The following is a 14,057-nucleotide window of genomic DNA, read 5'->3' on the forward strand; positions in this document are numbered from 1 at the left end:
AATTTTTAGCATAAGAATAAACAGTTTATTTTGTGTGGGTATGTTTCCAGGTGCATTTCCATTTTCTGGCATAAAATTTAGTGTTTATGAAATACTTTTTAAAATATGGTTTGTTGGACATGGAATATTTGAAAAATATCTTAAGATTAAAGAGGTTTTTCTTTAGTTAAAATTAAAATTTGAAGCCAAAGTAATTTCACATGCCAGCAAGGGTCTGTTAACCTTTTAAAGCTATGCCTGTAATTTTTTCCAGACATTTTGTTATGAAAAAAAAATTGTAAACATACAAAAATATTGAAATAATTGTACAGTGAAATCTATATACACACTGCATATATTCTCCAATTTACATCTTACTGTATTTGCTTTATCATCTATTTGTCCATTTGTCCAGCCTCTAGCAAATGGATATCCAACTTGTTTTTTAAAAGATTTTATTTATTAATTTGAGAGGGGGAGAGAGAGAGAGAGAGAGAGAGAGAGAGAGAGAGAGAGAGAGAGAGAAAGAAAGTATGAGAGGGTCGGAGAAGCAGACTCCCTGCTAAATGGGGAAACCCGAATCAGGACTCAATCCCGGGACTTTGGGATTGTGACCTGAGCCAAAGGCAGACGCCCAACCAACTGAGCCACCCAGGTGCACCATCCATCTTTTTTTTATGCATTTCAAAGTTGCAGACATAAGTATATTTGACCCGGAAACACTTCAACATGCATATCATTAGCCAGAGTTCAGTATTTATTTGATTCTTTTTTTAAGGTAAAATTTGCATACAATGAAATGTATAAATCTTAAATGTTTCATTCAATGTATTTTGACAAATGTATATGCTGACATAACTGAAACCCCTATAAAGATCTAGAACATTTCTGTCACCTCAGAAAGTGGCTCTTCCCCTTCAATATCTAGACCCACTCCCCAGAGACAGCCAAGGTTCTGGTATTATTTTCTGGGTTTTTTTTGGCTATTATGAGTAAAGCTGCTGTGAACATTTTTGCAAAGGTCTTTGTATAGATAGATATATTAGGAATGGAATTGCTGGTGTGTATCTTATTTAAAAATTGAATTTAGCTATTAAAAAAGTTATCTAAAAATAAACATAAAAATCAAAGTTATCACTGGACTGCATTTCATTTTTAATTTATACCTTCTTTTCCTTTTCCATTTGTTACCATCCTAGGCCAGGTGATCATACCTCATTTCTAGATTATGACCACTCAGCTGGTTCTCTTTCCTCTAGTTGCTTCCCCGCTTCAATCCATCCAACACAAAGCTTACAAGTGACAACACTATGTTTTGACACTTTAGTCTCTTATGGAAAAATCTCTAGTGGTTGCTGTTGTCTGCTGTATAACTTTTTTTAAAAGTAGGCTCCATGCTCAACATGGGGCCCAGTGTAGGGCTTAAACTCACAACCTTGAGATCAAGACCCGAGCTGAGATCAAGAGTCAGACACTTAACCAGCTGAGCCACCAAGACACCTCACTACTGTGTAGTTTCAAAAGCCCTTGTAAATCTATCTCAACCTGGCTTTGTTTCTTAACTCCTTTTCAACGTAAACACCATATGGTCCTTCCTGGCTTTGCTTTCACCATTTTTGCTCATATTGTTCCAGCCTAGAATGTTGTTTCCCTCTTCTTCTCCATTTCTCCAAATCCTTAGAATTCAAAATTCCACAACTAGGTTGTGAGCTTCCTGTAGGCAAGGACCATATCTACTGCTTTTATATTCCAATGAATACCTGTCATAGTGCTATGGACATAATAGACATTTAATCAGTATTATTAATTTGATTGTGTGGTACTGATGATTGCAAATGAATGTGTTTTTTCAGTAATTCTTTTAAACCCATTTAGTAGGGTTTATATTTAAAAAACTGGACGCAGTCATTTTTTAAAAATATTTATTTTCAAGTTACAATGTAATAGTTTCAAACTGTGAAATATGTATAACAATTAGGAAAATGTACTGTGATATGTATTATAATTACATTATAGTAAAACTATGACTATCTGATATCCCTAGGGAATGAGTTGTTTGTGGTGGGTGTGCATATCAAACAGTGCAAGGCTTAGTGTCAACCCCTTTCATGTTTAATGAAATGCTATAAAATGTACCACACATGTTATGTACCTGCTATCTTAAAATCAGGGTGCTACATTGTTACTGCAGGTGCACATAGAAATAATGTGAGGCTTTGGCCTGACTTAGTTTGTCACTCCATACAGTGAATGCTGCTCCATATTGCTGAACTGTACTGGTTGTCTGTGTTCACTGTTGGAACATAGGGGCCAGAGCTTTGAGATACAGCTGAATGGCTGACTACTTACTTCCTTGGAGAGCTGAGCTTCTGTCCTCAGTCTTTTGGACTTGAGCTCTCTTCTCAGTTGTCAGTGTATTTACAGTTCTGTATCTAAAACACTAGAATTTCTGTTGGCCACTGCTACTGTAGCTTTTTCTCTTGACTGCAGGTTCCATCCTGGCTGTTTGTGTGCTCTGCTACCCTTCCCCTTTTATATATATTCTCTCTCTCTCTCTCTTTTTTTTGGTTCTTCCTTATCCCCTCATTTCTTCCAGTCTTTGCATTTATGTGAAGATGCTCTCCCTTTCCATACCCTGGTAGGCAGTAAAAGCATTTCTTTCTTTTTGCATTTTGACCTGATCAGGGCATTGAATGCATTCTTCAGGTGCATTGCACTTCTCTACCCTGGTCTATTTTGCTGGGTGTATTGCCAGGCGAATATGGGCTCTTTTTGTACTGCAAAACTTTTTGTTTCTTCTGGGCTTGAGATTTTATTGTATAATGTTGGTGTTGGCATAATGATATTACTGTTACTACCCTGTATTACAATATTATAAGGTGGTATTTTGTTCCACAGTTATAATTAAATCTAGAATATAATGTGGCATTTAGCAAGGGGTTTAACTCTAAAATAGCATGCACCACATTTAAGAATGTTTTTTATTTTGGTAATATCATGATAGTAAGACTGTGGAGAAGATCATGTGTCATTCTGGTATGACTTAATATTGTTTACTGTTGAAATAACTCTAAGATTGATATGTGTATATACACCCTCAATTAATTTTTCTCAACAGTTTACTTACAATTCATCTCTTGATGTATAGGTCCCACGGAATCCTGATATTCCTAATCCAGCTGTGGCTCAAAGAGAGGAGCAAAAAAAGATTGATGGAGCTGAACCTCTTACACCAGAAGAGACTGAAGAAAAAGAAAAACTTCTTACACAAGTAAAATATTTTAAGTGGCTGAAGTGTTTCTAATTAACTAGTAGAAAAAAGAAAATACAGATCATATTTACCTTTTATTGTATGGGCTGATTAGACACATCAACAACATGCAGGGCTATTTGGTAAACATATATTTAGATCAGCTATTCCTATTTTTTGTATCCCATTTGTAGAATACACCCATTCAGAAATGCTAGAAAATACATAAATGCAAAATATAAGTGTCAGTTATTACTAAGAAGACATATATTTTATCAGTTATGTTAATCCATGTATGAATCCTGATAGGCAGCAATTACTAGCATATTCTTGAAAGTTTAAATTTATTTTATTGATTGTGAACTGCCCTCTGAAATTATACTCTACTAATCTTTTATTTATGGAATAATTTCATAATTCTCAAAAGCCTATTATCCTGTCTTGGAAAGAACTTTAATACAACAGTGAGAGATTTCTGAAACTTTGTAAGGTCATTATTGTATAATTAAAAGCTAATAGTTATTAAATAGGGAACATTTTCCTTTGAACAAACTATTAATGCTTTCTGATCATTGTTGCTTTAATGAGTTTTAGGAGTGTAGAAACAATATACAAATAATCTATAGAAGATGAATAATCTGTAGAAGATAAAAAAAGTTACAGTATAAAAGACCTTTTTAAGATAATAAACAAGCATGTGTACTGTATGATACCACCTTAGTATAAAAAGTTGCCAGCAAGATTTATTTATGCAACAAATTCTTTTGAACAACATGCGAGGCACAGTGCTAGGAAAGTTGCCACATTAATTATTGAGATATAGTTTTTATATTTATATCTTATTTATTATGTAGGTCTTTTCTTTGTTATGATGTATAATTTTACTGAGTGAATTTTTACAAATTATATTCATAAGTTTTTGAGCCAAATGCCTGGAAGTCATAAAGTTTAGTTTGAAAATGTAATTGCAGTTGGCTGAATATTAGGACTTACCACAGAATAAAATAAAACATTTAAATATTCATGTTATGTTTTCACAATTTATTTCCTGAACATAAAAATAAAGTTATGGTCTTAGAATGCTACTTAGCTTATAGTATATGGTGAATGTACACCATATTGTGAATATACAGCATCAACTGAGGATTTGCTTTAGTTTGTAATTAGAAGTAAAATCATTTTTTTTACTCCTCTTTAAACATCTTTCTCTGGTGTCTTAAATAATTAATCTTTTAAAAAAAATCATGGCAAAGGTACAAAATGTGGGGTCACCTGAAATCTTCATCAGCTAAAGGCCAGGGATAGAATTTTGAACAGCTAGGGATATCACATTGTTATGGGTTGGGATATAAGGAGTAGAAAACAAATTTTTGGTTTTGTGACTTCACAGACATACTAATAATACCAAAGAGATTTAAAACATTGATTGGTTAAACTGTTCCATCTTTTAACAAAGAAATTGAGTGGGACCAATAACATTATGTTTATAGAAATTCTATTTATGAATACAATTTTGAATAGAAATTATTTATTCACAGTACAGTTGCCCCTTGAACAACGTGGGAGTTAGGGGTGCTGACCCCCCATGTAGCTGAAAATTTTCCTGTAACTTTTGACTCCCCAAAACTTACCTAATAGCCTACTGGTGACTGGAAGCCTTACTGATAGCATAAATAGTTGATTAACACATATTTTGTATGTTACATGTATTACATATTGTATTCTTAAAAGAAAATAAGGTAGAGAAGAGAAAATGTTATGAAGAAGATCATAAGGAAGAAAAGATACATTTACAGTACTGCACAGTATTTATTGAAAGAATCCATCTATAATTGGGCCCACGAAGTTCGAACACATGTTGTTCAGGGGTCACCTGTAGTTTGGAATGATGTAAAGAGCTACAAATTTTTTTCTGCATTCTTATTTTTTCCTCTGTGTTTTTTGATCTAATGCAATCACATTCCTTTCTTAATTTACATGGGAACAGATCTTTGAAAAAAACTATTGAAGCACTGTGCCTTGCATATTGTTCAAAAGAATTTGTTGAATAAATAAATCTTGCTGGCAACTTTTTATGTCAGGACTTTATTATTTGTGTTAGCATTTTTATATCATTGCATTTGTATTTTAATGTAGGCATCTATAAAATACGGAATTAAAAACTACACAGTATCTTGGAACTATAAATCCGTTCATAGTACTTGGAGAGAAGTACATTCTCTTCATGATAGAAAAGCAGTTATTTTTATAACACTCAACTTCTGATTATAAAAAATACTGGGATTTTGTAAGGAGGAACACTTTAAGTTTTTAAACTGTTTTTAATGTGTCATTGTATAGAAATAAGTAGAACAATAAATGGGTTTGCTAATTTAACTTGTATTGATGATGCTTAATTTCTGTTCACAGGGATTCACAAACTGGACTAAGCGAGATTTTAACCAGTTTATTAAAGCTAATGAGAAGTATGGAAGAGATGACATCGATAATATAGCTCGAGAGGTGGAGGGCAAATCCCCTGAGGAGGTCATGGAATATTCAGGTTTGTATATAACCTTAAAGATAGTGTTTAATTGTAACCTTATCCATTTCTTTAGTGTCAATTTAATTGTATCATTGTTCAGAGATCTTTTAAACTTTTATGAATAATGTATGGGTAAAAGTGTAAAATATAATTGTATTTCCACAAAAAAGATTATAAGATTTATCTAAATGGACTGCTGTTGTCATTGGTAGCTAGCTAATAGAGGCAAGTAAAGCCCTAATGAAACAAGGGTAGCTATTGAATGAGCGTTGACAAAATTAGTTTCTCACTTTCGCATCTCTGGAGTTTGGTCCTCTTCTGGACAATTCAAATCTGAGACTTTAGGTTCAGAGGATTGAATTAGTGTCTTTCTAGGTCATCCATGAAGTAGAAAATTCCTCTCAGACCCTTTTCTATCCTCAGATACCCTCACGGTTCCAGTCAACTCCAGGCAGGTCATGTGCATTCCATTAATTCAGGGCAAGCTGGAATAGATCTAAAAAGACTGGTTGAATAAATCTTTTGATTGGTTCTAGAATCATCTCCTTTCTTACTCAGCTGTGTCTTTGGTCTTGAAGCATATGGAGTTAATACTATTTCCCATGTCACAGCACATCTAACCTCAGGCTTCTGAAAGAAATCTTGTTAAAGATAGTCATTATCTCTAGCAAGTTTTCCATATGTAGAACAGCAGGTTTCTAGCTTCCAAATAGGTTGAACTTTCAAATTTAGTCTGAATATGAGCTGTTTAGGATCTAGAACATTTTTTCTTATAGAAGAAATATTACAAAGTAGGTTTAGGTTTCTGTGCTGACCTCTCAAATCCTATTTAGCTTAACAACTGAAATTCTGTGTTTTTGCAGTGAAAAATAGCAGGGAGCAAACATTATAATACTAATAAATACACCAAAAATTGATACAAGTTAAGAACAGCTTTTAATTTATCTAGAGTGTTAGTTCTTGAAGAAATCCAGGTTCATTAGAGAAAAGACACTTTTTGTTTTGGATATCTGAAAGGGTTTCTGGTGATTACCAGGGAATTTAGAGACTGATTACATTGAGTTTTTATTTCATATAATATCAAATTTATGAACTTCCTTTTCCTTGATTCCAGCATAACATTACTATTACTCTTAAGCTCTGTCACATAAGTTTAGGACATCTGGGGGCTTAGGACAAAAATGAGAGCGAGAAATTCTAGCAGCAAGAATAGAAGGAAAAGAGTATAAAAGAGATTTTGTGCAGAGAGATTTTCTGAAGTAGAATTTTCTTCAAAATAGCATCAATATTTATGAAATTGCAAGAAAACAAGTGATTAAAAAAATGCTGTGTCATATTCTCTTGGTGGCATGACTAGCTCAGGGCAGCTTAATTGGGGCCATGTCAGAGGGTGGGGAGATTGGAATGGCTTTATGTAACTGGTTGCAATAAAAGAAGAAATATATACAATTGGCTGTTTGTGAGTATATTATACGTAACAGCCATTTATATGTTGAGTGAATAAGTGTGAGAATGAAAAAATGAACAGAGGTGCTTATAAAAGTCAGAGAGTGACAATTCCTCGTGTGATGCTGAGATGGGTGGTTGATGTCCAGTGCAAAGAAGAAAATGGCCCACTAATGTACTAATTGTGTGCTATGGGCTAGATGTTTCCCCCCTCAAATTTCTATGTTGAGATCCTAACCCCCAACGTGATGGTATTAGCAGATGGGGGCTTTGGGAAGTGATTAGGTCATAAGGGTAGAGCCCTCATGAATGGGATTAGTGTCCTTATAAAAGAGACCCCAAAAAAGCCCCCTTGCCCTTTCCACATGTGAGAACATATTGGGAAGATGGTCATCTATGAACCAGGGTTTGGTTCCCTCTCTCACTGGACTTGGAATCTGCTAGCACCTTGATCTTGGGACTTCCCAGCCTCCATAACTGTGAGAAATGTTTGTTGTTGAAGCCCCACCCCCACAAAAATAAATAAAACTCTGAGAGCACTAACATTCCTTTTATGATAGGCTCTAAAAATGAAAAATTTGAGAGGGTAGAGTATGCTATTAAAAGGTCTTTTGCTGAAGTCATAACATGTGACATAATGCAGCCAAATTATTTAGATCATATATAAAATTTGGGTGACTTTGTTGGTTTTTTTTTGTTATTGTTTTATTTTTTGTTTTTAAGAGAAAAGGCTATTTCAAGTAAGTTTAAAAACAAGATACAGGTCATTGGAAATATTGTAAGTTTAGTGAGTGGTTCCAAAAGTAAAGTAAGAGTTTTGGTAGAAATTGCTGCTTCATAGGAAGTTTGAGTGACCTGTTGATAAAATGGGTTTCATTTTTGTTTTGGGATAATGGGTTTCATTTTGTTTCATTTTGTTTTGCATAGCTTCTGGGGAGCTATGTTCTCTAAGTTTATATGGCCTCCTCTCTTCTGTTTATGTGTTTGTTCCCTTCTATATCATGTTTGAATGAAAGCATAGCTTAAATTAGTGTCTGTAGTATCTTTTGAAATTCTAGTCATTTGGGATTGATAATTAAAAATTCCAGGGGCGCCTGGGTGGCTCAGTCGTTAAGTGTCTGCCTTTGGCTCAGTGCGTGATCCCGGCGTTCTGGGATCGAGCCCCGCATCAGGCTCCTCCACTGGGAGCCTGCTTCTTCCTCTACCACTCCCCCTGCTTGTGTTCTCTCTTTTGCTGGCTGTCTCTCTCTCTGTCAAATAAATAAATAAAATCTTTAAAAAAAAATTCCATAGTATTTCATGAAAAGAAATTCACTAACCTAAAACCTTCTTGTTGAGGTCTTACTTAAGTTTGGGGTATTTAATAATTGAATATATATATATATATATATATATATATATATATATATATATATATATATGAATCTTAGTTTTATACATGAATCTTAGTTTTATACGGTATAAAGTTCACTGCATCATGTCCTGTTAATTCTTTGTTAATTCTTTATTATTATCTTTAAGAATTATTATCTAAAGAATCTTAATTCTTTATTCTACAGCTCCTTGGATTCATTTACTTAAAATGGTAGTACATTTATTAAAAAGTAATAATTCTGTTTTTCAGCTGTATTTTGGGAACGTTGCAATGAATTACAGGACATTGAGAAAATTATGGCTCAGATTGAACGTGGAGAAGCAAGAATTCAACGAAGGATCAGTATCAAGAAAGCCCTGGATGCCAAAGTACTATATTTCATAATTTTCAAATCATTATTAGATTGTTTTAATTGACATGGTGATTAGCTTTGACTTATTGAACATTTAGTTAAAATCACAATTTTGTTTCAATTTACAGATTGCAAGATATAAGGCTCCATTTCATCAGTTGCGTATTCAGTATGGAACCAGCAAAGGAAAGAACTATACTGAGGAAGAAGACAGATTTTTGATTTGTATGTTGCACAAAATGGGCTTTGATAGAGAAAACGTATATGAAGAATTAAGACAGTGTGTACGGAATGCTCCTCAGTTTAGATTTGACTGGTTTATCAAGTCTAGAACTGCCATGGTATGTATTCTTTTCTTACTTATTTCCTTCAACTTTTTATCTTGAAATATTTCAAATATCATATATTCTTCATTAGCTTCTCTGATTGTTAACATTTTACCCTCTACCCAGATATGCACTTGTACATACATAGAATCTATATATACATATAGAATCTATATTTTGTATTAAGAAATATAGGAACATATCTATATTCAGAAAGACATATCTATCTGATATTAAAAAATAAACATATCTAGATTTTTGAGTTTATTGAAACTAAGTTGCAGACATCAAGAGTGTTATCTCTAAATACTTACGCAATTATCTCCTTAAAATAAGGACCTTTTCCAATATAACCACAATACCTTTTTCCTACCTGAAAATGTTAACATTGATTCAGTAAAGTCATGTAGTATGCAGTCTATGTACAAAATTGTCCAGTTGTTCCCATAGTGTCTCTCAGCTCTTTTTTTAAATTGATGATCCAGGCAGAGTTCACATATTGCATTTGGTTGTGGCAAGAATGTGACATGAGTGATGTGAACTACTTATCACATCACATCAGGAGGCACATTGACCTAGGTTGTCCCACTCTTGGTGGTGCCAGGTTTGATCACTTGGTTAATCTGATGACCATCAGAGCTGTCCACTTTAAAGGTACCTTTCCCCATTTGTAATAAGGCAGGTGATACTTGAGACTGTGTGAATAACTTAAGGATTTATTTTTAATAAGAAGGAATTGTTGCTTAAGTTGAATCTTTAAAAGAATATGATGAGACAGAATAATTAAGTAGAAGAGATATTTTAGCTTCATGCAATTTACTTCATACTTTCTAACGTGAATTGTGTTCCTGTTAAATTCTACTGCTGCTTGACAGTGTTCAAATTGATATTGAACACTTTTTTTTAAATGCAACACATTTTTAATGTTAGCATTGTCAGTCTTTTGTCAGGTGAGGTAATTAAGACAAAAATAGATTTATATAGCCTAAAAATTATTAAAAGCACCAGAAACTAACAATTCAGACAATGGACATTTTTTTTAGAGAGGGAGAGAGAGAGGTGGGAGAAGAGCAAGGCAGAGGGACAGGGAGAGAGAGAATCTTAAGCAGACTCCACTTCCAGTGCAGAACCTGATGCGGAGCTTGATCTCACAACCCTGAGATCATGACCTGAACTGAAATCAAGAGTCAGATGCTTAACTGTCTGAGCCACCCAGGTGCCCCCAAACAATGGACATTTTTAAGTAGTTGCATTCTATCATAAATGTTTTCTTGACCTAACATGTAAATAGGGGTGTGAAATAATTCTTAATATTTTGTTTGATTCATTTTATATTTTCACTTCAAGCTGAAAAAAAAAGAAAAATCTTGAGTTGCTATATTGAAGGCACTAATTTTCCAGATGCATTATAAGATCAAATATTTCTTAAAACTTTAACATAAATTTAGCGTATTCTTGGACTGTTAGAATGTGCCTGTCAAGTTTATGGAATACATAATGCTGGAGAGCTAGCAAATACTTTTGATCAAGCCAGGATTCAAAAGGGACTAGAGATATTGGAATGATGGACAGGTTGAATCTCACAACATGACATTTAATAAGGATAAATTTAAAGTGCTATGCTTACACAAAAGAATATGAAGAGGTATATATGTTAATAAGATATAGTAGGGAAGAATTGAATTAAAAATAGAAAAGATAAGAATTAATCTGTAGCATGAAAGGCTGAGGTTTGAGGTAGAAAAGAGTTGTTTGACAGGGCTCTTTGGATCATTGAAATAGATTATTGAAGAACAATGTAAATAGCTTTTCTATTAGCTTTGAAAATGAGATTCTATTTTGACTGTCTGAAGACTTTGGCAGTGAGCTAGTTGGCCTTTTAAGGTGTCTTCTAGCTCAGTGCATCAATGACCTTGTTTAGCAGAGAACTCCTTTCAAAAGCCATGAATTTAAAAATTTTAGCCATGTGTGTAATTATCTAATGTAGAGCAGCAACAACAGCTTGTAAAAGACAAATGCAGACCTGCATTTGTCAGTGAATCATGTTTTAAATCATAAATGCCCTTTTATGTGATAGAACATTTGCTGAATTTTGAGTATTATTTCAGTGATACCTTACTAATTTTTTAAAAGGTTGAGAGTTTAATGCTGTTTCTGTTTCTAGAATCATTAAACTAAAGCAGAGGATGAAACAGATTCAAAAGTGCAAGAAAAACCTTATATTATTTGTAATAAGAACATGGCTGTAGGACTACATAACCTCATTTTATTTAAAAAAAAAAAAAAAAAACCCCGGTGTATTCTTATCAACCACTAGATGTCTCTGAACTCCCTTGTAAAGATTCTTATTTTCCTCCATCTTCTTTCTACAAAGCATTTCTTTCTTTACCAAGAGATGTAAATCTCCAGTGTATGTTTTCCAAAGAGCAGATATTAACTAATTATGTGATTGCAAAGTGAAACCATCATTTTGTCTGTTAATAATGAAGATACCTCTTCTGGGAGGTGGAATTTATGATTTCTAAAGAATCTTCAAGAACATATAATAGTTTATTTCATATTTAAATATTTTAATCCAAAGTTTTTTGTTTGTTAGCTTTTCTATCATATTGTCTTTATTTCCCTCCTAGTTAATGGATAATTTTTGCTTATATTTCTGGATTTAGAGTATAGGCAATATGTTTTAGAACATGCATATAGTTAGACTGTCTTTTTGGAATATTTCATGGCATTATTGTTAGGGAATTAAAGGAATGGATTATTAATAATTCTAGGTGATCTCTTTGTCCCCTTATTTTATTATATTTTATTTTTTTAATTTTTTAATAATAATATTTTTTATTATGTTAGTCACCATACAGTACACCCCTAGTTTTTGATGTAAAGTTCCATGATTCATTACTTGTGTATAACACCCAGTGCACCATGCAATACGTGCCTTCCTTAATACCCATCACCAGCCCATCCCATTCCCCCCCCAAAGCCCTCAGTTTCTTGCCCCCTTATTTTAAATAATTGTTCTGTATAGTGAATCACGTGCAGTCTAGGAAGAGGAACTTCCTCTTGAAAAAGGCAGTTGTGTTTTCCAAAGTTAATTTGTTTCATTAAAAATCCTATCTTAGAACTACAAAGGATGTAATTTGATTCATTATGTGAGTGTGTCACTGTGTTCAAATTAAAATCTTATTAATGAGTAAACTTTAAACTTAGCTTACTAAAGAAGCTGTCTTTAAAAAACATAGTTTTGCTTAAAGGTGACTCTTCTTTCCCAGAGACACCAATAAATAGTGTGAAATACTTAGGAAAAAAGTGAAAATCTTGGTAGTTATATTTTATTCAGACATCTCAAAGTACTGAATTCATGGCTTCTGACTTAACTAACAGTCTTAAAGTGCTTGAAGGCATGAACCTCCACTTCTAAATATGCCTTACTTTGAAAGCCTTCAGCTAAAGTATGAAGATTTCTTAGAGGCTCTTCTCCATTTGAAAATGCTGGCTATACAAAAGAGAAAATGAGTTTTAGTTCTATTTCTATGTGCTAAAAAGATTGTGATATTTTTCTCTGAGAACTTGTGTGGTCTTTAAGTAAGTAATCAGTCGCTATTGAACTACATAAACAAGTAGAAAGAATATGATCCGTTTAGATTTTTAAGCTCAGAGCATGTGAATCGCCTTACCATTTTCCTGCTAAGAAAAATATCTTATAATGGGGTCTTAGTCTTAGGACATTCAAAGATGATCAGAATTAAAAGGACCTTTACCAGGTGACTATAAGAGGAAATGATAATACTCTGTGTTTATATAGTATCCTTTATGTAATACTTACCAATCTGTTTACTAACATTAGCTCATTAATTTTTTTGCCATTCCTTTTAGGGACTGAGTTTCAGGGTATTATCTCCATTCAGTTAGTGACAGACTTAACGTGACTGGGAGATTTGAAAAGAATCTGAGAGATCCAAAAGATCTAGCACATTATTTGACGTTTACTGGAAAGGACATGTGGAAAATACCCAAAGTTTAATCAGTAATTCCTTAGACCTGCTTAGATCCTTTTAAGGACTTATAGGAGAACAGGCAGAATTTAACTCTCTGAGATAAAGAACATTTCTTGATATGATCATTTATTGCATCCTTTGCAGGGTTGCTTTGACTGTTAATTTTAGTCAAAAAGCAGTCTTGCCTTTTAGCTTCTGAGGAGCGTTTTTCTTTCCTCTCTCAAGCAGCTGTGTGCGCATTGCCTGTAGTTATGTCCTTGGAGTTGAATCAAAGTATTACTAATGAATTGTTTACAATTACCCTTCCTTAGGTAGTTCAGTGAATTTTTCTGAAGGCATCACAGAGAAAGAATCATACACTGTTGTATACAATATAATGAAAATTCCATGTTATTAGTGTTGGTTTTCAAATCACAACTTTATTATTAATGAAAGTGTTCCTTATTTAAAATTAAGACAATGACATTCCTCATTAGAATTGTAGGAGAAAAATACTTTTTAGAAAATATTGCTATAGCTTTTTATTAGCTTCTTTTTTATAGATTTATCAGTGACAGTAAATGTTAATTAGGTTATTAGTTTGGCACACGATATTTTATAAATTATCTGTCCAGTTAGAGAGGATTTTTTAATAGATACTTTAAAAAAATGAAAGTTGAATTAAAAAATTTCCAACTTATTCCGTAGTGGCAATAACTCTTTTGTTGCTTATGCAGCGTAGTCTAGGAAATTTCATACAGAATGCTGCTTGTGACTTTTTATTTTATATATTAGTACTTAATTGTGTGATGTTAGCCAATATTGATA

The 14,057-nt window shown here is 33.2% G+C and overlaps 1 protein-coding gene across 10 annotated transcripts in view; it reads left to right on the top strand.

Moving 5' to 3' along the window:
- SMARCA1 (SNF2 related chromatin remodeling ATPase 1) overlaps nucleotides 1-14,057 on the top strand; it is a 734,807-nt gene that overhangs the window by 45,582 nt on the left and 675,168 nt on the right. For all 10 annotated transcript variants that reach the window (XR_015723364.1, XR_006777961.2, XM_087859788.1 and 7 more), the window contains 4 exons: nucleotides 3,128-3,250; nucleotides 5,639-5,771; nucleotides 8,824-8,942; nucleotides 9,055-9,267. Coding sequence is in view for 8 of the 10 variants with exons in the window: in XM_087859788.1 (XP_087715914.1) it covers nucleotides 3,128-3,250; nucleotides 5,639-5,771; nucleotides 8,824-8,942; nucleotides 9,055-9,267 (588 nt within the window). In the remaining 2 variants the exon portion in view is untranslated. The remainder of the gene's footprint in view (nucleotides 1-3,127; nucleotides 3,251-5,638; nucleotides 5,772-8,823; nucleotides 8,943-9,054; nucleotides 9,268-14,057) is intronic.

The sequence above is a fragment of the Ursus americanus genome, chromosome X (genome assembly GCF_024610735.1).
Source record: "Ursus americanus isolate L20-20 chromosome X, mUrsAme1.1.p, whole genome shotgun sequence".
Lineage (NCBI taxonomy): Eukaryota > Metazoa > Chordata > Mammalia > Carnivora > Ursidae > Ursus > Ursus americanus.